At 43.6% G+C, this 26661-nt stretch overlaps 2 protein-coding genes, 1 long non-coding RNA gene and 1 pseudogene across 3 annotated transcripts in view; 2 read left to right on the top strand and 2 right to left on the bottom strand.

The window, feature by feature from the left end:
• Positions 1 to 475: 475 nt before the first annotated feature.
• Positions 476 to 865, bottom strand: PRR15 (proline rich 15). Its single transcript, XM_068549149.1, has one exon. It carries the CDS (start codon positions 863 to 865, stop codon positions 476 to 478), a length of 390 nt encoding a protein of 129 aa, XP_068405250.1.
• Positions 866 to 16459: 15594 nt separating this feature from the next.
• Positions 16460 to 17825, top strand: LOC137768488 (lysosomal dipeptide transporter MFSD1 pseudogene; annotated as a pseudogene).
• Positions 17826 to 18384: 559 nt separating this feature from the next.
• Positions 18385 to 26661, top strand: part of LOC137768047 (uncharacterized) — a 45462-nt gene continuing 37185 nt past the window's right edge. The window contains exons 1-2 of the long non-coding RNA XR_011074698.1: positions 18385 to 18487; positions 22922 to 23031. This is a non-coding gene — a long non-coding RNA (uncharacterized lncRNA). The remainder of the gene's footprint in view (positions 18488 to 22921; positions 23032 to 26661) is intronic.
• CHN2 (chimerin 2) overlaps positions 24833 to 26661 on the bottom strand; it is a 325693-nt gene continuing 323864 nt past the window's right edge. The window contains exon 13 of the mRNA XM_068549225.1: positions 24833 to 26594. Coding sequence (XP_068405326.1) covers positions 26423 to 26594 — 172 coding nt within the window. The 3' untranslated portion in view covers positions 24833 to 26422. The remainder of the gene's footprint in view (positions 26595 to 26661) is intronic.

The following is a 26661-nucleotide window of genomic DNA, read 5'->3' as shown; positions in this document are numbered from 1 at the left end:
CCCATCCCTTCACTTAAGGTATGTCTACAGAAGTACTCCTAAAGTGCATTTCTCAGGCATTGAAGATAGCACTGTGATTTGCTTTCCAATAGCAAGTTCGGAATCAGAGCATGCCATCCTCAGTGGAGGGCTGCGCAATTCCAGTTGAGCTAAGGTCTCTTACAAAAGTACCCTTCTCACTCCCACGGGCGACGCAAAGGTGGCCACTGAAGTTTAAAAAAAAAAAAAAATTGTGCCAACTTCCTCTGCGTTATCTTCTCTTACCACGAATAAATATTTAATGCACCCTGGAGTCGTGATATACGGAACACTCAATTGTCACGTCAATTTCCAGGAAAATAAAATCTGGAGGCCTTGTGCGAATATTCAGAATTTGGTGGGATGAGACTCCAAGTACAGGGGCGGGGCAGAATTCTCGGGCTTAGCCCTGGGGGTTGGGGAGGCGTGGTGCGAAGAGAGTCCTGGAGCGCTCGGGCTACTGCTTGTCGTCGTGCGGGTCACCAGAGAAGCTCGCCTCCTCCGAGGACCTGACTCCCTCGGGGAGCAGAGTGGCGCGCACTTTCCTCTTCTCCTTAAAGCGGCCCGAGCGCGAGATCTTCAAATTTCTGCGGCTGTTGCCCGATTTCTCCCCGCCCAACTTGTCTGGCTTGTGGGGCTCGCCGGCGCCCCCAAGGAGATTGGGATGCTGATTCTCCCGGGAACTGCTTGTCCAGTCGGGGCCAGGCGGGGCGGGCGCCGCGGGTTCCCCGGGGTCAGGCTGGGCGGGAGGCTTCGCACCCCCCGCGGCGTCCTTGCTTTTCTTCCTGCTGTTCTTTAGCGAACTCCACCAGGAGCCCGAGCTGCTGGTGCCGCCGCCGTCGGCCATGGCCAGCGGGCCAAGTGGCGGGGGGCGCGGCGAGCGGGGAAGGGCCTCAGCGGCAGCGGCCCCTCTCTCGTCCACCCCGGCCCTGCCCCGGCTTCTCGCAAGCGGGCTGCGGGCTGGGAGCCGCCGAAGCAGAGGCTTGTGCTGGGGAGGAAAACACAACTTCGTTACTGGGTTTGTCGAAGTCACGTGCCCCTCAATCCCACTTCCTCCCCTTGGCTCTGGCTGGCACCGGAGCGGCTGGGGTCCGAGGGTCCGCAGCCGCGCGGGCCTCAGAGGGCACCGCCGCGCCCCCCCGAGGGCGCAGGCGGACGAAGGGCCTCCGGGGCGCCACCCTCTGGTCTCGAGACTGAGTCTTGGCACTCCCTGGCCTCAGCCTTAGCCTGGCTTCCAGGATAGCGCAGTGGTCCGCGCGCGAGGGCCACCCAGGGGTGGGTGCCGGGGCTTCTGGATTAACCAGGCCCCAGAGGGAAAATGGCCTGTCCTGTCACTCTGCCCGTTTGTAGACGAAGCCCAAAGGTGACCCACCGGGTCCAGAACGGCACCTGCGAGGAGGGAGCCCAGAAGCAAGCGCGCCCCCGCTATAGGTGAGCAATGAACATTAGATCCCTGTCAAACAGTTCCGAAATCTCCTTCAAAGGTTTTTGCTCCCTAGACTTTTGTCCCGGGATCCTTTTTGATGTGATTCTTCGGGGGCGGGGCGGGGCGGGGCGGGGCGTGGGGCGCGGATTTACAGGCCAGTAAGAGCGAGGGACAAGCTCATGGTGTTTGTTTCTTTTAAATTCTGCTTTCGACAAAACTTCTGTCTGATGACTTTCAGAGAAGCATGTCTAGACCTAACTCCCCTTGAAAACCGCCATCCTAACTCTTCCTTTTATTCCCCAGAGACCAATCTTGCGTCTCTTTGAAGCCACCCGCTGCCGGCGGTTGAGATGAGCCCAAGTCCTCTTCCCTTAGTTCTGTATTAAAATATGCACCGCGTCTGTTTGTACTAGGCAACTCAACTCTTGGGATTTTTAGTTACAAATTAAAGGCTTCTGTTCTTTTCCTTGCGCAATTCCCTCCTCCAAAGGAGAGAGCGCACAACCAGGAACTCCAATTTGCCTCATCCCAGCTTTTAAAATAGAAGTGCGGAGCGAAAAGGCTGTCTGTTAGCACTGAAGGTGCGAATATATCGGAAGCGAGGCTCCTTTGCTCATTTTCTGTGCTGGGTCTATGCGGCACTAACTCCACGAAGGAGCAGGATTCGCTGGCGCCGCGGCTCATTTCCAGGTTTCCGCTGGGCTCCTTCCCATCCCACGCGCCCGGCGCTGCAGGGATTCGCCGGCGCTGGAGAGCGAAACTTCGGCGGTGTTTGTGGTTTGGAGGTTCTCCTCCCCCCAACCCGGGGGAGAGAGCCGGAGGGCCTACGCCGGCGGCCGCAGCGGCCTCCCCTGAGCAAGGAGACCTTGGCACCAGCTCCTCCCCAGGACGCCCCGAGGGCACACTTGGGCTGCGACTTGAAAACAATAGAAGAAAAAACGGCCAAAAGTTCTTTCCTTACAGGAGGCACCCACACCCTCAGGCACAGTCTGCAGTTGGGTTTGCAAACATCCATTCCCCCTCCGCTTTATAGATCGGAAAATCACCCCCAAGTTATTCACTGGTGGTGGTGGTGCTGGTGATAGTGGTGGGTGTTCTGATGCTGCTTTCTGTCTTCTACCCTACGCTCTCTTCTCCACAATCAACGTTGTATGCACGGAAGGGTTTTGCACGAATTGCTCAAGGGAAAGACTGCAAATTACTCAAATTACGCAGAACGCCTGCAGCTAGTAACTTCTCCTCGGGCGCTGGGGGCTCTGTCTTGGCGGACGGAGAATCACCCTGATCGCTCACCTGCTCAGGCTTCCCAGGACCCCGCGGCTCCGCGCCTCTCTCCCCGCGCAGAGTCGGGAGGGGGTGCGCTTGGGTTAATCTGGAAGTCGGGGCGCGGCGTCCCTCTGCGCGGTCTTGGAGAGGTCGGGTTTCTTTCTGGAAGGTGTGCTAGCCGAAATCGCCGCAGTCCAGCTAAGCCGATTGCTGTTGCTGGTCTCCCCTGGCTCCTCCAACTTCCTGGCGCAGCGGCGGCAGTAGCCCGGAGCTCGAAGTACGGTTGGCTCCGACCGGAGGCCGCCCCTGCGAGTGGGTGCCAGGCTCACTGCCCCAGGTGAATGGCCAGGCAGGCTCTCCCGCCTAGTAGCCTTTCATTCTCCGGCGCGTCCCCTTTCCCTGATAGCGCCGCCCGGGAGCCGCAGGGAGATGGGATCTCAGGGGCTCACTCTGATGCATTGAAGCTCCCTACCGCGTCGGTCCTCCGCGCGGGAAAAGACATCTGCTCACCTGCTGGTTATTCGCCAGGTGATTCTAGAAACCAGAACCCCGGGGCAGCGGGAAGAAAAAAATAATAACCCAGGAGGCGGCCACTGCTGCCACAGGTGCAGGTAGGAAGTTCGCGTTCCCGCCCTCCAGGGACGAGATTGGACCAGGTCGCCTACGTGGCGCCAGCCTTGGGATGTCTGATTGGAGAAAGGCTGCGTGCGCCGCTCGCGAGTCGGACTCCTGAAGAAGAGACGGTAGAGGAGACCGGAGGCCGGGAGACCGAGGCTGCAGGTGGGCTCCGGTGGATAAACGTCGTCGCAGCTCTCTCTCCCTCTGCCCCTACCCCAATTTCTTTTTTTCCTTTCCTCTCCGCGTCCCCAACCGCGGCCACTCAGCTCCCAGAATCTCAAGTTTTGTAACTTACAGGAGCCGTTCCATACCCAGGCACAATGTTGCAGAGTTGCAGGCGCCCTGAGTTGAAAGGCTGCAATATTAACAAGTTCGTTATGTGCCGGCCAGGCGCTCTTCCAAGCACTTTCTGTGGATTAACTTATTTACTCCTCCTCACAGCAACCCTAGGAGTAAGAACTATTATTATCCTCACTTGACAGGCGAGGAGAATTTAGCTCTGAAAGGCTAAACGGTTGCCCAAGGTTGCACGGCTGGTGAGTGGCAGAGCCGGATTGGTACCCTGGAGACCTGACTCCGGCTCCCGCGGTCTTAACCGGCACCTTATACCGCAGGCTGCCAGTCAATGTCGGTCTCTTAGCACGACTCAGTGAGGATGTGAATTTCCTTCCCTCAGGTCTAGAAGTCCGTGGACAGCCACCGCCCGGGGAGTACAAATCCAGCCCTGAGCTGGAAGTCAAGTGAACCCGCGAATGGCGTCAAGTTTCAGGATGCTTTTGTTCCCAGGAACATATGGGTGCTTTTTATTACCTGGACAGAAAGGTTTTGACATAGGGCATTTTCACTAATAAGGCAGAGGTGCAACCGGCTGCATCTTCTAGGATGCTTTTCTTTTTCAGAGAACTATCTTGATGTTCCCTGAGCTCGTGTGTAACTCCTCTGAAGGACTGCGTATGGAGCAACTGAAATCCCAGCATCTTTGTTCTGAGGATTTTCTAAAGCAGTGAAGTAGTCAAAGACATGATGCCTACCTATTGCATAACTTACAATATGGAATTCATAGGAAGAAATTTTTATAGAGTATTTCAATGTATGAAATATGGTAAAAATATGAATATTTTATATCCTTAACTTAGTTTAGCATTCTTGGATTTTTAAATGATATGCACAGCAGCGTGTATTTGAAAGTGATACATTTTCATATATTTCTTGGGATTAGTTTTAGAGAGGAAACTTGCAATCATAGCACCAGAACTGAACAAAGACAGGCCACCAACCATGAGAGGAGGACGGGACACGTCGTCATAGTGCCATCTCATTACAGAGGAGACACTGGACCAAGGAGGAAAGTCCTGTCTGAAGAACCCTCACCGCTAGAAAGTGGTGGAGCTGGGTTCCAAACATTGTTTGTTGATCAAATGGGTGAAAGAAGGAAGACATTTAGGAAAAGAAAATGAGTCCTGCAAATGGCTTCTCGTCTAGCATGATTTAACAAAGGGCCAGCATTTTCTTAATAGATGAACATCAACTAACTGCTGAAATTAAAAAATTCATTCTCTTACATCTCTCCCATTTATATTTAATAACTTTATATATTTCTACATTTCATTGACTTGATAACACCTTATAAGTAACCCTTGCATGCAGTAAAAACATTTAAATGGAGACATGAAAACTAAGGAGAAATGAGGCAGAAGGGACTAGGGAGGTGGAGAATGGGTGTCCCTCCAGACAGAGGGAATAGCACGTGCAAAAGCTATGAGCTGTGAAGGAGCTTAGGATTTTTAAGGAGCAAAGAGGTGGTCAGTGTAATCTGAGTACAAAGTGAGCTGAAGCACTGCAGGAGACAAAGCTAGAAAGGTGGGTGCAACCAGACCCTTCAGGACCTTATCACTCATGGTAGGAGTTTTGAACATAATCCATTATAGAGGAAGTGACATGGTAAGATTTGCATTTAAAATATCACTGAAACTGTAAAGAGTGGATGGTAGAGTGGACGAGGTGGGGCTACAGGAAAACCAGTTAGGAACTGTTGGAGTAGTTCAGGTGGGATATTTTGATGGCTGGTGGGAGAGTGCTGGCAGTGGGGGAGGTGAGAAGAATTAGATGTATGCAAAAGAGATTTAGGAGGTAAAATCAACAGGACATGCTTTCATTCAGTTCATACAAAAGAGGAGCCTGAGTTTAACTAGAGGCTTAAAACAGAGATGCTTTTACAGTCTTCCTCGTAACTAGGAGCATGCATGTGATCTAGTTCTGACTTATGGGGCTATAAGGAAGACTTCTGGAAATGTTTCTTCCTAAATAAAGGACAGAGCCTTCTGAGAGAAGAACATCTTTTGCAATACCCTTGATTCTTATGTTTAAGCACAGTGTGAGGATGTGCAGCAGCCATTGTGCAACAGTGAGGCAACAGACATGGAAGTAAAACCCAGCACACTAAGGATGATGGCATGGGAGTGTGACAGGTGTCTGGGTCCTTCATCATACTGGTGAGCCCCTGAAAGAACCCTGGAATGACCTATCTCTTGACTACTAGTTCGGTGAGATAAGGCAGATTCCTATGATTTAACCACAGCTTTAAACACAGTTTTCTGTTACTTGCAGCCCAAAACATTCCTTCTTGGTACAGTCTAGTAGAGCTATAGAAAAAACATGATATTGTTCAAAAGGCAAAAAGGTAGTTTCACATTCTTTCCTTGACCAATCTGAAAAGTTCTTCCTGGAAGAAGGACTTAGTGAAATGTTTAAGTGATGGGAAAGTTTTTTTTTTGTTTTTTTTATTTTTATTTATTTTTGGCTGCGTTGGGTCTTCGTTGCTGTGCGCGGGCTTTCTCTCGTTGCGGCGAGCGGGGGCTACTCTTTGTTGAGGTGCACAGGCTTCTCATTGCGGTGGCTTCTCTTGCTGCGGAGCACAGGCTCTAGGCGCACAGGCTTCACTAGCTGTGGCACGTGGGCTTCAGTAGCTGTGGCACACAGGCTTCAGTAGTTGTGACTCGTGGGCTCTAGAGCACAGGCTCAGTCGTTGCGGCGCACGGGCTTAGTTGCTCCGTGGCATATGGGATCTTCCTGGACCAGGGCTTGAACCCTGTCCCCTGCATTGGCAGGCGGATTCTTAACCACTGCGCCACCAGGGAAGCCCGATGGGGAAGTTTTTAAGAGGTGGGGAATGCATCTGCAAAAGAAGGCACTTCATTGAAAAGGCTTGGAGTTGGAACTTCCCTGGAGGTCCAATGGTTAAGACTCCACACTCTCAATGTAGGGGGCATGCGTTCGATCCCTGGCCAGGGAACTAAGATGCCACATGGCAAGGCCAAAAAAAAAAAAAAAAAAAAGAGGCTTGGAGTTAAGGGAATGAGTGGATAAAGGTATGTGTACATGTGTACATACAGTGGCGAGGAGCATCGGATTATCTGAGACATCATGGTAGTTTGACTTTTAAAGATAGAATTTTAAATCAGAACAATTGACTTATTTTCCTCCATTTTTTGAATCTAGAACTGTTTAAATCTATAAAAATTTTCATAACCAATCCCATGAAAAAAAACCCCACCCCAAACCAAAAAACAACAAAGAGAGTTAGTGTTAAACAAATATAGTTGTGTTCTGTAACTATTGATCTAGGAATCCTGCTGTTTGCTTCTATAAGGAGAACATGGGCTGCCCTAACCTCTGTGTTGGTAAGCTATGAATACAGTATAGATGCATTTAAAAGTTGATTTATCTACCCAGTGAATAGTAGGTGACTTTCAATGTTACAGAATTTAAATATGCTTAGATTGGGAAATGCTTACATTTCTTTATAATATTCTTTCTTGTCATTTTTTATTTTTCAAAAATGTGTTGATGGTTTGAGAAAGGACACAGTTTCTTTTTTCTTTTCTTTTTTTAAAAAATTAAATTGTTTCTTGGGTGGCCCTTTAAGTGCAATAAATGATTACACTAAAAGACAATAGAAAATGAATTTCTGGAGAGCAGGATTTGCATACTAGAAATTAAAGGAGGAACTTTAGAAGTTAAACCTGGCATTTGCAATCCTAACAAATCTGGCATTGCATCAGAGGCTGAGAAATTGATTCTCTTCCTTTAAAGTATTTATGGTGGGAACTGGGCAAAGGAAGGCACATGATGAGAAAATTTAAGAAATAACAGCTAATCGGAAAACATAGGCAGAACACTCTAACATAAATCACAGCAAGATCCTTTTGACCCACCTCCTAAAGAAATGGAAGTAAAAACAAAAATAAACAAATGGGACCCAATGAAACTTAAAAGCTTTTGCACAACAAAGGAAAACATAAACAAGACAAAAAGACAACCCTCAGAATGGGAGAAAATATTTGCAAATGAAGCAACTGACAAGGGATTAATCTCCAAAATTTACAAGCAGCTCCTGCAGCTCAATATCAAAAAAACAAACAACCCAATCCAAAAATGGGCAGAAGACCTAAATAGACATTTCTCCAAAGAAGATATACAGATTGTCAACAAACACATGAAAGGATGCTCAACATCACTAATCATTAGAGAAATGCAAATCAAAACTACAAAGAGGTATCACCTCACACCAGTCAGAATGGCCATCATCAAAAAGTCTACAAACAATAAATGCTGGAGAGGGTGTAGAGAAAAGGGAACCCCCCTGCACTGCTGGTGGGAATGTAAATTGATACATCCACTATGGAGAACAGTATGGACGTTCCTTAAAAAAGTAAAAATAGAACTACCATACAACCCAGCAATCCCGCATATACCCTGAGTAAACCTTAATTCAAAAAGAGTCATGTACCACAATGTTCATTGCAGCTCTAGTTACAATAGCCAGGACGTGGAAGCAACCTAAGTGTCCATCGACATATGAATGGATAAAGAAGATGTGGCACATGTATACAATGGAATATTACTCAGCTATAAAAAGAAACGAAATTGAGTTATTTGTAGTGAGGTGGATGGACCTAGAGTCTGTTACACACAGTGAAGTAAGTCAGAAAGAGAAAAACAAATACCATATGCTAACACATATATATGGAATCTAAAAAAAAAAAAAAAAAAAGATTTTGAAGAACCTAGGAGCAGGACAGGAATAAAGACACAGATGCAGAGAATGGACTTGAGGACACGGGGAGGGGGAAGGGTAAGCTGGGATGGAGTGAGAGAGTGGCATGGACATATATACACTACCAAATGTAAAACCGATAGCTAGTGGGAAGCAGCCGCATAGCACAGGGAGATCAGCTTGGTGCTTTGTGACCACCTAGAGGGGTGGGATAGGGAGGGTGGGAGGGAGATGCAAGAGAGAGGAGATATGGGGATATATGTATATGTATAGCTGATTCACTTTGTTATAAAGCAGACTAACACACCACTGTAAAGCAATTATACTCTAATAAAGATGTTAAAAAAAATACAGCTAATCAAAATGAAGAAAATAAAGATCATTTATATTCTTTTCACCCAAGGATAACTATGGCCCACATTTTCACATTTACTCCATTCATCCTACCCCTTCCCTACCCCCCTTCCCTCCCTTCCATCATCCCTTTCTTTTATGGACTCTTCCATTCTTTGAAAATTAGATTTGTCTCTCCTATGGCCTTTTCCTTTATAGTCACCCATGTACTGGTAGTTTAATATTTCTTTTCTCCTTTCTGTGTATTCACATCAGTGTTGTTGGATTTAGTCTGTAAACTTTTCTTAAAATTTATTTATTTATTTATTTATTTTTGGCTGCGTTGGATCTTCGTTGTTGCGCGCGGGCTTTCTCTAATTGCAGTGAGCGGGGGCGGGGGGGGTGGTTACTCTTCATTGTGGTGCTCAGGCTTCTCATTGTGGTGGCTTCTCCTGTTGTGGAGCACGGGCTCTAGGCGTGTGGGCTTCAGTAGCTGTGAAGCACGGGCTTAGTTGCTCTGGGGCATGTGGGATCTTCCTGGACCAGGGCTAGAACCTGTGTCCGCTGCACTGGCAGGCAGATTCTTAACCAGTGCACCACCAGGGAAGTCCCTAGTCTGTAAACTTTTAAAGAGAGGGTGTTGCACCTGTGCCTGAAGTTGGAAGCCACTGTTCACAGCATCTCATCCTGTGCCCTGTCAGGTTAACATGAATGCATACCTAGAAGTATAAAAATTATAGTCACAAAATATGACTAATCATGTCAGTTTCACATTTGACCTAAGCAAGGCTGGTTTGTACAGTTCCGCCTCCCTCCGAAATTCAGTCAACACCAGCTGACTCTTCCTAACTTCCCACGCCTCCTCCTTTTGTGGATCTGGTTCCTTTAGTATTCTTGGATATCATTGTATGTTCCTTATTTTCCTTAAAAAATTATTTGTAGGAAAATTTAAGACCTAAGACAAAAGTCACTTTTTCTAGAAAGGATTTTCAAGAGTTTAGGGAAACTACCAGGCAGGACCACTTTACACTAAGTTCATGGCTTGAGGAGTTGGGGATAACCAAAACCAAGAGATCCACGGGACCATTAGCCTGTAGTCACACTCCAGGGACAAGTCCATTCCCTCCCTACCCGCCCCCCCATCTTTTCTGCTCCAAATTAACTTAATTGTCCATGAAGACCTGTTAGGGGGATGGGTATAGTTTACTTCTGGGCTGCCCGGACCCTGAGGGTATGGCCCTTTGGGGTCTGACACTTATCAAGGGAAAAATCTTTTATTAATTGCTCTTTTTTGGATGAGCCCTACACTCACTTATAATTCTGTCCCTTATGCTCCAGGGGGCTATCAAAACTGAAGTTGTTTTGGTGCCCAATTTTTTCCAACAGGAGAATTCAGCCAAATAACCTAGCTGCCACTGACAGGAGTGGGTGTGTTTTAATTTTATTGTAAATTGTTTGCTTGGTGTTTGTCCCCGCGACTAGACTATAATTTTCTTATTTATTTATTGTCTGACTCCCTCACTAGAAAATGAGTTCCATTTTATTTAATGATCATTTACAGAACACTTTCTGTGTACTGGGTACATTTCTAATTGCTTTATAAATATTAAGTCATTTAATCTTCCTGAAAGCCCTGTGAAATAGGCACTATTATTATTATAGATGAGGTAACTGAGACACTAAGAACTTAAGTTACTTGCCCAAGGTGACACAGCCAGTAAGTATTAGAGCCAGCATTTGACCCCAGGAAACCTGGCTTCAGAGTCCAGGGACTAAGGACTTGCAATATCTCTCTCTCAGTGTTGCTCTACCATTAAAAAAGTGAGAAAACTATCCACTTTTGGATAAGCACATAGTAAAGTGAAAGCCCAGAGTAAGAATTTAAAATTTGCCATTATTATAAAAGTTTTATAATATAAAACTCTGTGCTGTGTCTCTCCGTGAGCACTAGGACAGGTCACTAATGAGCCTTTAGGACCTGGCATCTGCCTGACAATAACAGTTCTTAATATTGTTGAATGCATGACCATCCAATGCAGAAATGTGAATGCTTTCTTGGTTATAATATGACCAATTTGTAAAAAGAAATGTACTAAAAGTGGCAATGAAATAAAATTTCAATCTGTCATTACAGGTAATAATAGCCCGATTTTCTTTAATTCTGAGGAGTGAGTACAGTAGGTGGACCAAATTATCTGATACATTTTTGCTTTTTTCTTAAAATTGGCAGAGCACTATCATGTTGCAATACCCTTTGAAGGAGATGTGGTTAGGTGCTAAGATGCGGATGGGGAAGAATAATGTAATACCAGAGGACGGCTGCTGAGATTTTATTAAATATTGTACTTGGGGAATAAGTGAATGATCTAGAGGACATGACATTTCAGAACAAGGCTCCACAGCACATCCTGACTCTCTCAGGAAACAAAGATAATTCCACTTTATTGTTTATTAGAAAATCACTGATGTAAATAAAAGTCATGTGTTACCACGCAAGGTAATGTTCTCTGGCTGGTCACCTGGTTCCAGGTCAGGGCCAGGATAAACTAGATCCTGTAAAGGGTGACTTGCTGTCTGCAGTTGTTCATTTCCATTTTCAAAGGGTTGATTCGGTTATGCTCCATTCGCCAGGTTATATTTTCTCTTTATGGTTTGTCGATGTGTCAGCTCATTACGTCACATGTGTACAGGGAGGAGGTGGATATCTGATGGAAGGGTAACATGATGCAGGAAGGGAATCTTTTGGTTTCCTCACTTGCATCAAGGCCAGTGTCAAAACATAGTTAGAAATCCATAAGAAATAGCTGCTTTCCTAAGTCACAGGCTGTCAGGGGAGGCGCACCAAAGTTTTGGGACTCAGCTTTCTGTTAGGTGCCAACACAGGTAAATCTCACATTGTACACTCCAGTGAACATTCAGTTTCATCTACTTTATGTCATTTCACTTACATACTGGGGGAAACTACTTCAGCTGCAGCTATAAAACTTTTATAATAATGGCAAATTTTAAGTTCTTACTCTGGGCTTTCACTTTACTATGTGCTTATCCAAAAGTGGATAGTGTTCTCACTGTTTTAATGGTAGAGCAACCCTGAGAGAGAGCTATTACAAGTTCTACAGTTTTATCCTAGAAATTTGAAGCAAGTTGCTCCAAGTCACAGGACCAGAAGTGGTGCAGTTATTTTGATTCGGTTTGAGTTACTCTTTCCCTCATACAATGTTCTTTTAATATTGCTATTTGAATCTCATATTGCCTTTTAGTTAATCATTCAATCAATAAATATTTGTTGGTATCAAGGCTATTACATCAAAAGAGGTAGTCATACTTAAAAGATTCGAATTAGGTCATCGTCTTCTAAGTTTCCCACTTAGAATAATGCTAAATCATATGTGGTTGCTTAAATATTAAAGCCCTATGGAATCACAGAGCACTCAAAGCTCAAATTAACACTGGGAATTGTAATTATATACATTTCTTGTGAAAAGACTTGATTGTTGGTTTGAATTACGAGCTGTGTGGCTTTGAGAAAATTACTTAATATCTTTAGGCTCTGGTTTCCTTAAATGTAAAGTGGGGATAATACTATCTACCTCTCTGGATCGTTGCCAAGATTAAAGCAGACAATACATTTATTAAAGTCCCCAGCACAGTGCCTGACACGTCATAGCCACTCAGTAAATGTTAGTTTCTCCTTGACTGATTTCTTTCATTGGCTGTGTAGGAAAATCATGTAAACAGACTCTACAGATCAATCACTTCCAAGTGCTTTTGGAAAATAAAAAGGGTAGAGAGTCTTAAAGTTCACTGTCATTATTGTTGGTTAGGGCCCATTGCTTTCCCCCCAAGAACATAAGGTTAAAATTTACTGGAGAGTATTTAATATACAACAATTTGCTCTGAATCTAACTTTTTTTTCAGGAACATACTTAATGATTAAATCAAATCAAGCAGAAGTTTTCTGTATGTGATTCAAGAATGCTCTTCATCCTTTCGGCACCGAAATTGCATTACCTGTCATTGAAGGAGGAAGTGTGCTCAGTTAAGCTTGAAAGCAATGTTACCAGAAAAGGATTAACAAATCATAAGGCAGAATCCTTAGAAGTAAGGTCACTACCAGACTGTGGCTGAGGCACAAGCCAAGGAATATGTTTAATATGTGTTGCCCCATTAGCTCCTGGAATCTTAATATATAATCCACATCACCGAATCAGACCCAAAGGAGGGAAAGAACAGGAGCATCATGTCTCTGCTATGTAGACATGGCATTATTAATTGTTTTAAGAAATTAGTTTTTATTTTATTAAAGTAATATATGCACACAGAGTTCAAAAGTCAAATGTTATTAAGGCAATTATAGCACGTTACAGGGGTTTCTTATCTCATTCCTTCCGTTAGTTCTCTTCCCCAACCACCTTCAACAATTTTGGCTTTTCGTTTCCGACATGTGCACATCTCTATATTTCTAATTAATTTGTGTATTATGCTCTCTTTTGATTTATCGATATTTGACCTCTATTAATTTCCTATTATGGTATTTGAGCATTCTGTTCTCTTATACCACCATGCCTTCTGCTTCCTTTCTCTCATATCCCAGTACGGTGGTCATATTACAGCCTTTGTTTAATTGACAATTCCATGTTGATATTATTGTGCCTTTGTAAATATTGTTCAGGCTAAGCATTATAGTGTACAGAACATTATATTTGCTTTCCTACTTTTTGTCTTTTCCTAAAGTTAATAATGGCCTCTCCCTGCCCGCCCTCCCCCCCACCTCAACCCTTTCAATCTGCTTGTTTTTAGTCCTATTTCTAATTCTTTCTACACTTTCCAATGGCTTCTTGGTACACTTTTCTGCAAGTGCCATCATATCAGTATATATGTGTTCCATTTTGTTTTTCCTAAAAATATCCCTCCTGGACACTTCCTTCTCCTTCCACAGGGACTGACCTTTCTCTGTCTGTTGCACAGTCTCCTGCTGGGGATGCCTTGAGTCTCCTTCTTTCTTGGTGGAGTTGCTTGTTTTGCTGGAGCACATTGTCAGATGGGGCAGCAGCAGAAGGTACCGTGGTGGCCGTCTTCAACGTGGCTGTCTCTTTAGCCACACAGTTCCATCTGGACTGTTTATCCTCCATGCCTCGCACACACCATCCTCCTGGGAGATCTTTCTACCCTTATTCTGGACAGTCCCTTTGTGCCAAAGGTGCAAAGTGAATCTTGACGTAAACATCACACAGTATAATTAATAATTAGATCATGGATTTTAAATGTAAAAATATAAAACTTTTAGAAGAAAATATAGAATGGCTTTGGGACCTAGGGCTAAGTGAAGAGTTCATAGACATGGCTAAAACGAAGGTCCATAAAAGAAAAAATAACTAAGTTGGACTTCATCAAAACTGAGAAAAACTTTGGCTCTGAAAAACACTCTGTTAAGAGGATGTAAAGACACACTACAGACTAGGAGAAAATATTTGCAAACCATATATACCTAAATTATATAAAGGACTCTCAATTCTATAGTGAAAAAGAATCAATTATGAAATGGGCAAAAGACTTGAACAGTTGTTTCACTAAATTGGAGATACAGATGACAAATAACCACATGAAAAGATGTTCAACATCATTAACCATTAGTGAAATGCAAATGAGAACCACAATGAGATATCAATATGAACTTATCAGAATGACTAAAATAGAAAATAATGACGACACCAAATGCTAGTGAGGATGTGGAGAAACTGAATCACTTACACGTTGCTGGTGGGAATGTGAAATGGTCCAGCTGCTCTGGAAAACAGCTTGATAGTTTCTTAAAAAGGCTAAACATGCAAATATGACCCAGAAATTGCACCCTTTCCAAACTGGAAACAATCCAGATGTCCTTCAGTGGGTGAAAGGCAAAACAGACTGTGGTAAATCCATACCATGGAATATTTCTCAGCAATAGAAAAGGATAGTTTACTGAATCTTAGGAGTCATTTGGAATTGTTGACAGATAGCATTGGAAGGTGGAGTAGATGTGATTGCCTACAGAGAAAGTACGGCAAGAAGGCAGCCTTGGAGAGCGTTCCAAGGGACTTGGAGAGTTCTAGAGGGAGAATGGGCAGAGGAGCCTGGGCAGAGGAGCCTGAGCAGAGGATGGGGGCGAGGGTGGTGTCACAGCAGCCGAGAGAGAGGGGGTTTGAGAAGAAGGGAGTGGTCAACTGTGCCAGCAAATGAGAAGCCAAGTAAGCAGAGACCCGAAGCTGCAGTGAGGTTGATGGGGCTCCAGGGAGAGCACTCTGGGGGGGAGCACAAGCACTGAAGCTGGACCTGGTGGTGTGAAGGTGAGTCGCAGCACCTCCACACCTGCTCCCATGCCATCTGGCCTCAGTGATCACCCGTGAGGCTGGTGGCTCGGGCAGGCAAGCAGGCATTAATTTTCAAGTTTCAGAGGGGAGAAACCTGGGGCTCAGAAATGTTGGAAGCCTTGATCTGGGACCGAGCCAGATCTTGTGGCTCTAAATTCAGTGCTCTTGTAGGGCTCCCATGATGGCTTTCCACCACATCACAGCACGGGGCAGGTGTGGCTTGGCTTCAAAAACCCATTGGGCAGTAAACTGCTAGAATCCCCCTATAATTTGCTAGGCAGCAATAAGTGATGTCCTGTAACTGAAGAAAGGTTACTAATGCTTACTAATAGCGTAAGCATTCTCATAAAACTTTCCCACAGCTCTTGAGTTTTTAGACAAACATTTGTCTTACTGTGTGACCCAAATACTCTACTGAGTGCTGTACGTAGATTATCTTAAGCCTCACAATTACTTCACGGAATATGTACCGACACTAGTTCATTATAATGACAAGGAAACTGAGGCTTAAGAAGTAAAGTAATTTTCCCAAATTATACTATCAGAAAGTGATAAGAGGCAGGATTGAAACAAGGGGGTTGTAACCTGCAATTGAACTTGTGTAACAGGCAATTGAACTAGAGACTTAGATCTTCAGATTTTCCAAACTGAATTATTTTGAGGCTTAATCATGCCTACTGGATAGAAGGAGAAAGAATATGGTGAAGATTAGGTGAGTTAATCCTCAGTAACTGAAGGGTTCAGATATTGGACAGAACTCTAAATGGTAGACAAGAGTCAACGCATTTTCAGATTGTTCTGCTTCTAGAATCACCCCCTCCTCCATGACACCAAAATATTATAGGATATTTGAATATTTGTAGAAGGATTATTCTATTAATTTAGAAAATGTTTGAGTGCCTACTGTATGCGAGGCATAGTGCCAGTTAGGGACAGGGGTAGACTGGTGAGCAAAGTAGACCAATTCCTGCCTTCATGAAGTTTACAGGTCAGACAGTGTCATTTTAGAGATAGAGGTGGTTCCATGGTTATGGAGGTGACAGGCCTTTGGGGACCTTGGTCTGTTGATGTGGAGGGTCTTATTCAGCCTCTGAAAGTTTGAACATCCTTCCCAATGCTACAAAACTATTTCCCCTTCTTCATTAATAAGTCCTGAGTTTCTTCAGGTATCCAAACACCTCGGAAAGGGTGGATTTAGCCCCAGTTCAGGTGAAACCCTGACTGTTCTAAACCAGTTCTCAAATTTATCCTGCATTGGAATCACCTGGAGGGCTTGTTAAAACGATTGTGAAGCATCACATGAACGACTGCGGTCACGTGAGCACAGCTTTCGCGGGGCTCTGGCGGCGGCTTCCTCCGGGAGTTGCGGTCACGGGCATCTCTCGGTCTCCCGCCGCCGGCCCGGGGGAGCGGGGGAGGAGGAGGAGGAGGAAGCGAGGGCGCTGTCAGGTGGCCCAGACGACGCCAGCACAGGAGCCCCTGCCGCCCCGCTGCCCCGCCGGGGGCTGCCGGACCTCTGCGACCCCAGTTCCTGGCGCACAGGCTTTTGGTGCTGTTGCTGGTGCTTCCTTCCTTGGCTTCGGCTATGATAATCCTGCTGACCCTCAGACTCAGGTTAAAAGGATATGCAGGTGAATACCACGAAATTCATGCTGCGGTATGCCTGGTATTCTTGGCCCAATGTAGTTTTGTTTCTTTGGTGGCTTTTTGATAGACCAAGCATTTGGAATACGATGGGGCACCATTATTTTTAGTTGCTATTTGTTTTTGCTCTGGGTGGAATATTTAATGCTTTTTGGCCGATGGACTTTGGACGGTTATGTTTGGGATGGGTGGGGAGTCCTTAGCAGTTGCCCAGAATACGTATGCTGTGAGTTGGTTTAAAGGCAAAGAATTAAACTTGGTGTTTGGTGTAAGTTGGACTCCAGCTTAGCATGGCTGGAATTGGAAGAACGGTAAACATGAACCTCATGAGCTGGCTGCATTCTAAGGTTTAAGCTTCCTTGGGCTCTGCTGGTCACACGACCCTTGGGGTCACACTTATGACTGGGGATATAACATGTATTCTTTCACTAGTCCGTGCCTTGGCCCTTGCTTGTTTGGATCAGACAGCGGAAAGAATCCTTCATAAAGAACAAAGAAAAACAGGTGAAGTTATTGAGTTGACTGATGTGAAGGACTTCTCCTTACCCCTGTGGTTCATATTTATCACCTGTGTCTGCTATTATGTTGCCGTGTTCCCTTTCATTGGACTCAGGAAAGATTTCTTTACAGAGAAATTTGGATTTTTCTCCCAGACAGCGAGTGATATTAACAGTATAGTGTTTGGGCTCCTGGTGGATAAAACAGGAAGTAACATCATCTGTGTGCAGTGGTGACCACGCTTGCTTCCCACATGATGCTGGCCTTTATGCTGTGGAACACTTGGATTGCTATGTGTCTCCTGGGACTCTACTATTCGTTGCTTGCCTGTGCATTGTGGCCAATGGTGGCGTTTGTCGTTCCTGAACATCAGCTGGGAACCGCATATGGCTTCATGCAGCTCATTCAGAATCTTGGGTTGGCCCTCATTTCCATCATTTCTGGCATGATATTGGATACTCGGGGATATTTGTTTTTGGAAGTTTTCTCCATTGCCTGTGTTTGTTTGTCACTGTTATCTGTGGTCTTACTCCACTTGGTGAATCATATCCAAGGTGGGAACCTAAATTATTCTGCAAGACAAAGGGAAGAAACAAAACTTTCTCACGCAGAATGAGAAGTTTAAATGACTGTGTCTTGAGAATGGGCTGCACACATCATTGGTTTGAAAAACTCCTTTTTTTTTTTTTTTTTTTTCAAATTTAGAGTTTAGTTGTTAGGAAAAATAATGGTCTGGAGAGTTATTATATTTATATTTTGAATACACTTATTTTAAAGTATAATTCTGAGGACTGTTTTAGCCTGTGTCTTTTGTATTGCTGAAGAATTCTACTTTGGGATAGGTTCATCAGTGGTGAAGTTTAGAAAATTGTACCTGGTACATGAGGTTGATTTTGAGTATGGACAGTGAATAATGGAAATCTTTGGATCTCGTACTGAGATAATTTTCACAAAGAGTATCATAGGGATGTGGCTTTTTCTTTATCTTAAAGCAAAAAAAAAAAAAAAACTTTTGAGGGAGTAGAAGGGATTTTTTTTTTTTTTTGGTCTTTTTGTATCTTGTCCATAATGTGCCCCAACTGCACATGTACACAGTTATTTTTAGTCCCTTATAGTTTCTTTGTATTCTGTTGCTCCAGGAGACGTGTGTCCAGGTACAAGCACTGCAGCAAAGGGGCCCAGGGCCCAGGGCCCAGCCTGTCTCAGTTTGAAGTACATGGCATAATACTGTATGCTGAAAAGTTTTAGAACAGCTTGAAAGTGCATTCCTTATTCAGGGTAAGTTTATTTACATCCATTTTTTTTTTTTTTTTTTTTTTACTGATTTATGGTGTATTGTGTCATTATTCAGTTGTTAATTCTTTAGGCTTTGACTGCCATGTGACTGTTCTAGCCCATGGATGTTGAAAGTAGGCCTTACCAGTTGGGAAAAGTCTGCTGCTGTGGAGGGCCTGTGTGGTCTGGCCCTTGCCCTCTGTGCCTCAGCTACAGTGAGCTGCTTACATTTTTTTCAAATTGGTCACGTCTCTTCCCTTCTCAGGGGCTTTGTCCATGCTGCTCCCTTTACTTAGACTATTTTAGCCAGGATTCTCTAACAACCTGGTTTCATAGGATTTACGACAGAAAATTTTAGCCCCCCACTGGGAACCATTCTTCCTGTGGAAACTCTTCCAGACCCTTCAGGCTATATCAAGTTCTTCTAAAATTCCTGTGATCTTTGAAAACCCCTGTACTTTTTCTTCTTAGCTTACCTCAGCTTATCATGAAGAATTTGTGATGAGGTATGTGTGGGTGTCTCTTTCTTTAGGTTGTAAGCTCCATGAGGGCAGAAACTATCTCTGATATGTTAATAATGATTGTGTTGATAGTGCCTAGCACAAAGTAGGCACAAAATAAATATTTTTTTGAATGATGCATAAATAAAAAGGAGAGTAAACTGGGACAAAAAACAGATTGTGAGGCCCCAGCCCCAGTCAATGATTCAGGCCTGAGAAGTTGCATTTTTAACAAGTCCCAGGCCATGGTGTTGCTGGCCAAGGGACTATACTTCATGCCACACTGACCTAAACTAATCATGGTAATCTCATTCCCCTTGCTAGTGACTGGTTTAGCCATAAACATGCTATGCAATTCTGGCCAAGGTGTTGTGAGGGGATATATGTCGAGGGAAGGATTTCTTAGCTATTAAATGGGACATGCAGGATGAGAAAGACATTGTCCTGCTTCTCCTTGAAGCCATCTTCTTATACGATGTTTGTCAAAGCCTGAGGAAAATGCCAATAAACTGAGCATGATGGAATAGAAAGAAAGACAGAACCAATCTTGGAGATGCCCTACATTTGGATTCCTTGTTGAGATAATTAATGTCCCTATTGTTGAAGCCCTTTGCATCATAGTTTCATATTATGTGCAACAGATACTTTCCTGACGGATGAATCTAGTGCTTCTTAAAGGTTAATGATCATCTCCTTACTATTAGAAGTCAGTAATCCATGCTCAAGCAGCTGTCTGTATAGGCTGTTGGTATTATATTGACCTTGCCATGGACTTGGGACTTTGTGACTGTTCCTGATTGTTCCAAGGTGATCATCTTGACCACTCCAAGAGTCAAGAACCTGTTGGCCCATGAAACCTGATGGGTTTTAGCATGTGACCCCTGTGGGAAAGAACCCATATCACATACACATACACATACACACACACACACACGCACGCGCGCGCTTATTCCTCACTTGATCCATGGCACTCAATTCCTGAATTCCTGGCCTAAAGTGGTCTATTTTTGCCTTGTCACACGTGTTTTCTGCTTAGACTTTGGAGTCTGAGCATCTCTCCTTGGTGGGCTGTTTGGCCTGAGCTTCTGATTCTTGCAGCCCTACGTTGCCCCTGGCAGTAATGCCCTGCTCCAGTCCCATACCTCCACATCCTCCAAACCTGCCAATTATGGACTAACCTGGGCTTGCCCTACCTAAGGATGGTCCTGCGTACAATAATCAACATTTGTACATTACTATCCAGTTTATACTGAGCTTTTAGTTTTTATATTCAGGATCTCAATGGATCCTTGCGTAGAGGCACTCTGACAAGAAGGGGAGATCAGGTACTCTGTTATTGTGCCCATTTTCAGATTAGGGAACTAGAACAAACCAAGATTATACCCATTGTGTAAATTAGGACATAGAAAAAAATCAGGTAATTTGAGTGATCAAAAATCTATTCCAGTAATACTTGCTTAACTCTTTAAGAGCATTTTGAAGTACACAGTTTTTCAAGAAAGTATGTTAAGGTTATAAATTTTCGGCAGCAATGAAAAATTTGCTCCCGTGGATGATTTATACATATGAGGTTTATAAGCCTATGAAAGGAGAGCTTTATGGGTTTTTCTTTAAAAATACAGGTTTTATCTTCTTTCTTTAACCCCATTCACTGTAAAGGTTTAGCAATGTGCTGTGCACTACATTGTCCTCACTGAAAAGCTCCCGTTAAGTTACAGGGACTCCTTAGTTACTATATCCAAAGGGGACTCATCACCTTATCATCTTTTTTTTTTTTTTTTTCAATTTATAAGTCCAACAAACTATAACAGTCACTTTATTAAATTTTTTTAATTATTATTATTTTTTATTTTTGGCTCTGTTGGGTCTTTGTTGCTGCGAGTGGGCTTTCTCTAGCTGCAGCGAGCAGGGGCTACTCTGTGTTGCGGTGCGCAGTCTTCTCATTGCGGTGGCTTCTCTTGTTGTGGAGAACGGGCTCTAGGTGTGCAGGCTTCAGTAGCTGTGGCACGTGGGCTCAGTAGTTGTGGCTCGTGGGCTCAGTAGTTGTGCCTCGTGGGCTCTAGAGTGCAGGCTCAGTAGCTGTGGTACACGGGCTTAGTTGCTCCGCAGTATGTGGGATCTTCCCGGACCAGGGCTCGAACCCATGTCCCCTGCACTGGCAGGCGGATTCTTAACCACTGCGCCACCAGGGAAGCCCCACCTTATCATCTGTAGCAGTATTTGACCCTGGTGACTTCTCCATCCTTGAAGTTCTATCCTTCTCTGCTTTCTTCTTACACTCCTGACTCTCTGCTTCCTCCTCTGGCCATTTCTGACCTTCCTTTCAAAGTTCTCTAACTTTGCCTGTTCCTTAGACTTTATTGTTACCCAGGGACCTATTATTGGTCTTCTTTATTTCAGCTGACTATACAGTCTGATCTCATACTTCTTTCTTGAGCTCCAAAACCATGTGTTCAGCCATTTGCTAGACACTTCTACATGGGTGAACCATTAACACCGTATGCATCCTGCAAACTGAACCCATGATTTCTCCCTGCTGAACCCCCTTTCCTTCCTGTATTCTTTTATCTTCCTAAATAGTCATTTAATTGTAAAAACCAGAAATGAGGGTGTCATTTGTGACTTCATCTGTTCAATCTTGGCATCAAATCAGTAAGTCCTGACAACCCCCTAAATATCTCTCTTATCATGACTCTTCTCCATCCCTCCTATTGGGAGTCAAGTTCAGTTTGTCATTGCCTATAACATCTTCTTGATTAGCTTCTGTCTTTCTAATCTTACATCCTCTGGCCTATTCTCCATGTGTCACCAGACCAATCTTTCTAAGTTTGACTCATACTTGGCACACAAGGTTCCTTATTCCCTGGCACAGACCTGCTTGTTTAATCTCATTCCCCCTCCTCTTCCCTCACATTTCATGTGCTGGTTAAACCCAACTCTGGAGAGTTCTCTGAACTTTCCGTGCTTTCATGTGTTTACGGCTGGCACCTACGTACTCTGCCTGGGGAAGCCAGGGAAAGTCTCAGCAGAGAGGAAACTTCGAGTTGAGACTTGCAGGATGAGTAGAAGTGTGCCTGACCAGCATGTGGTGTCCACCATTCTTGATCCCACGGAGTCTGTAATTCAGTGGGAGACAGATGGACTCACAATTGGCAACACTTTGTGATAACCGATGGATTAGAAGTATGTACAAATGGCAGTAGAATGCAATGAAGGAGGTCCTTGAGTATGACAATATCTTTTCAACTCAGGAAAAAAATGACCCTGGCTTATTTGCATTTACAAAGCATCCAATGAAGCAAACCCCTCCAAAGCATAGGGTCTAACATGGTGCCTCGCATGTAGCAAAGTACATCGAAGGGGAACAACGAAATGGACTAGGACATTGTGAAACGAACCTGAAGACAAGGAAAGAGTCTTTCTGAACCACACTCATGAGACCCTCTATATTTCATCAAAATGGACTTCATTTGCCCTCTTCTCCTTCTCATCCTCTCTCCTGAATGTTGGTGCTCTAGAGAACTTTGAATCAGGCCTCTCCTGTATTTCTCTGTTCTGGGTCCCTGGGCACTCTTATTCAATTATTACCTTGGTTCCAATTAGTACCTCTGGTGTCGCTCCTAAATTCCTACCTCCAGCTTGGGTCTGTTAGTGCAATTGCTCATGAAATATCTCTTCCTGGAAATTTCACAGGTATCTCTAGTTCATCATGTCCAACATGGAACTCATCATCCTCCTTACTTTTTCCACCCCTCCTCAAGAACCTCTGGCTCTCTTTGTGTTCATTTCAAGAAATATTATCCAGTTGTCAAATTAAGCAGTGTGGGAGTCGTCCTTGATTCTCTAATCCAATCTATAACCAAACGTTTTCAACTCTGCCTCCTAAATATAACTCAGTTCTGTCTATTTATCTCTGCCTTGCTACCACCTGATCCAGGCTACATCATCTTAGACTTATAATGACAACAACGAACATCCAAGTGACTCCCTGCATCTACCTTCACTACGCCCATCTGCCTGCATATTCTCTGATGGATCCACAGTCAAGTAAGTGATCTTTAAAAAATGTAAACAAGATTGTGTCATTTGTTTCTTAAAGCCCATGAATGCTAAAGGCAATGTGGTGTCCTAGACTGTATCCTGGAACGGAAAAAGGACATTAGCGGAAGACTCATAAAATGCAAACAAAGCCTGGAGTTCAGTTAATAGTAATGTACTAATGTTGGTTTCTTGGTTTAAATAAATGTACTGTGGTTATGTAAGATGTTAACATTAGGGGAAAGTGGGTGAGGAGTACACAGGAACTCTCTGTAGTATCTTTGCAACTTTTCTGTAAATATAAAACTACTCCAAAATTAAGTTTATTTAAAAAAAAAATTTGTAGCACCAGCGCCTTTTCTGTAAATATAAAACTACTCCAAAATTAAGTTTATTTAAAAAAAAAATTTGTAGCACCAGCGCCTTTTATGTTAGAGTCCAAAATCCTTAGCATGACCAGCCTTCGCTCTCCAGCCAAACTAAACTTATTATTTAATTCTTCCAGTGAGAGAAACCTTTTCCTTGCCAGTATTCACAGTGTCTGGCCCATTAATAAGTGCTTGATAAATGTTGGTTGAAAATTAATGAACATTACATTTTTAAAAATCAAAAGATTGACTGTAAATTTGGGGATTGATAGATCTTGGGAATTTGTAAGCTACCTGAGTTGGGTTTTCAGTTGGAGGCAGGATGGCCCAGGCAACACACCTGTAGTGATACGTGACTTTCCTCAACTCCCCGTATCTCCCTTCCCTCGTCCCTTCCAGGCTGCTGTCCTTGAAATTCTGCACCAGGCCCCTTCCGAGCTTGGAGACCAGGTGCCCATTTATGTTAACGGGAGAAAGAAAAAGGTCTTCCCCCACCCACACTGCCCTGTCCTGTCTCCCACAACCCACCTGTGGGCAATTTAACAGTGGGTTCTGGAAACAACGCTGCCTCCTTTCAGGTCTAACTACTAGAGTTATTTCAATGGCAGGAATTTCAAGCCAGGTAAGAGGAGCCACGTCAGGCTGCCAGATGGTGGGGAAGATAGGCATGGGTGAGCAGGCTTCAGACTAAAGGCAGGTAGAGGGGATCAGGTGTTGTAATCACATTCGAGAAAAGGAGTCAAGTGAACCTCATTACACATTATAGAGCCCGTTATAATAATACCCCTTATTATTACTCGGAGTTGGATTTAACCCGGGACAAATCCTTTTCTCTCATGTGTTTTCCTTTCCACCTCATGTTATATCCTTTCCCCTCCTAAGTCATCATTCTTAAAATAATGATGATAATAAGAAGTAACTATGACTAATTACTTTAGATCATCATTTCGTCTAAGGTGTCCCATTCAGAATATTTCCAAACCCAGTTTTTCAGATAAGCGAACTCGTTCCCAAGGTCATATGCAGCTGATAAGAGGCAGATCTGCTACTCAAAGTCAAGTCTTTCTGACTCCAAAACTCTTTTTCTGCCCTCCTGCAAGTTGCCCAGGGTGATCTGCTCTAAGTACCACATCTCTCAATGAAGGACATAAACAAACACAATGGGTCTTTATAGAAAGGGAAGCTGGAGTATTGGAATCTTAACTGCAGGCAGGCTCCTCAGGAGGAAGCTGGAGGAGGGAGAGGGGCCAGGAGGTGTGGACTCCGTGGGGTGTTTGTTTTCTCATCACGTCTTGGTGATGGTAGACACTTTATTGCCCACAATCCATCTGGGAGCAGTGTTTTGAATATTCTGCCCCCCTTTCCCCCAACATCAATTTCCTTCACGTCTTCCAAAATGATTGATAGACAGAAGAATTTAATACATTTAATGCTTTTCCTTCCATTTACACTATCATAAATTACAAAGTATTGATCACTTCACAAAATAAAACCATTTCCAGATAATTTTTTGACAGTATCAAGAAGTACATAAGCTACAACAAACAAATCTGTACAGTTGGGAGGAACGAAACTAGCAGGGACCAAGTAGAACCATCCTGACCCCCGTGTGCCAGCGGAGTCCATCCACATAGCCCTCGGGACTTTCTAGGATGACAACTGCACTGCCCTCTCCCCTTTCAGCTCACTTATCACACAGTAATTCTCTTCTGGTCACTCTGAAACAAGACTAGTGAGTATAATGACATGAATCATCTCAGATAATCAGAGGAAAAGACGTTGTAGTTGGGGTTAAGAAAAAAAATTGATTGACAGTTTTTGACTTTTTGAATATTTTACCTATGTTACAAAATATAGAAATCTTGGTGTGGAAAGCTCATGCTAAGATAAATATAACCAATAAGATAGAACTATAGTAATCAAATCATATGAAATTATTATCCATCAGAGTTACTTTGATCAAGGAGGAACACACATTTGTAAAAACCAAACATTCATTCTTTAAAAAACAGGCTTGTTTATAAAACAAAAATGAAAAAAATCAATGACTCTGCAGATTCACTTTTCATAAATACAGAAATGTGGCGAAAATGCAACTTGACATTAACAGGTGAATTCAGAATGCTTGCCTGAAAAGAAAGAAGTGCTAACTTTTTACATGGCCCAGATATAACCAGTGTTTCCAAATCATTTTATGTAAAATGACCATGTTCTGCATGTTCTGTGATGTACACACATGATATGGAAAGACTATGACCAATTCCAGAACATACTTTGGGATTTCACAAAATTTTTATGGAAAGAAAATTTGTGGATGTTTCAGACAATCCTACAATTGCTATAAACATACACCGCACGACAGCAAAATGCCAGTGCTTAACAGCAAAAACTATCAAAAGCAGGGACAGAGGTGGGAGGTAAAATTTCATTGCAAAGCACTGATAAGGACAGAGGTATGTCAAGATAATACTGCTTTCGTGGTAAACTTTTCAGGGATCACAGCAAGAAGGCAGGACAAGGTACACAGGGTAATAATCAATGCACTGCATTGAGTTCTATTTGCTAAAATAAAGTAACATTCTTGCAGCTAAAATAAAAATACATTTTACAATATAAGTTTCATTTAACATTTAACATAGAATTGTCTTCTTTTTGTCAGTGGAAAATGTATAACTGTATCAAGTACCTCTATGAATTAAGTTCCCTTTTATTACTGATAAGACTGAAGTTTAAAGGTCTACGTTGTTTTTTAATAAGTTAAAGAAAGATTTATTAATCACTCTTCCAGCAAAACAGACATACAAGGCACAGCAAAGACCCAGGCGAGGGCTTTTTCTCACCTTCATCCTTGCTGTTCTCCTGTGGAGGGGGCCAGTGTCTATGAGACACAAGAGCCGACATGGCGATCCTCTGTGGTCCAGGAAATTCTGCCACTTGTTTGGAAAACAAATCAAGTGTAAAAGATGTTTTTATTTCTTTAGCCTTATCAACTTAGATGGGTCTGGGGCCATTCAGCTCACTTCCCTGGTGGATTAAAACAAAACATCTTCGTTTTCTATTAAAATCTGCACAATCAGCTTTTGGTACCGCATGTCATGGAGGGTGGTGAGGGTACTGTCCTCAGGGGGCCTCATCAGCGTGGGCCCAAATACAATCCCCAGATTTTCAGCATTCATGAAATTGTCCTTTTCATTCAGAGTCACCCTGCAAGACAGACATATACACAGAGGCATTATACAGACTGGAGGGTGGATTTGTATACTGATTATGA

Source organism: Eschrichtius robustus, chromosome 8 (genome assembly GCF_028021215.1).
Source record: "Eschrichtius robustus isolate mEscRob2 chromosome 8, mEscRob2.pri, whole genome shotgun sequence".
Classification (NCBI taxonomy): domain Eukaryota; kingdom Metazoa; phylum Chordata; class Mammalia; order Artiodactyla; family Eschrichtiidae; genus Eschrichtius; species Eschrichtius robustus.
This window is presented reverse-complemented; position numbering and strand designations above follow the sequence as displayed.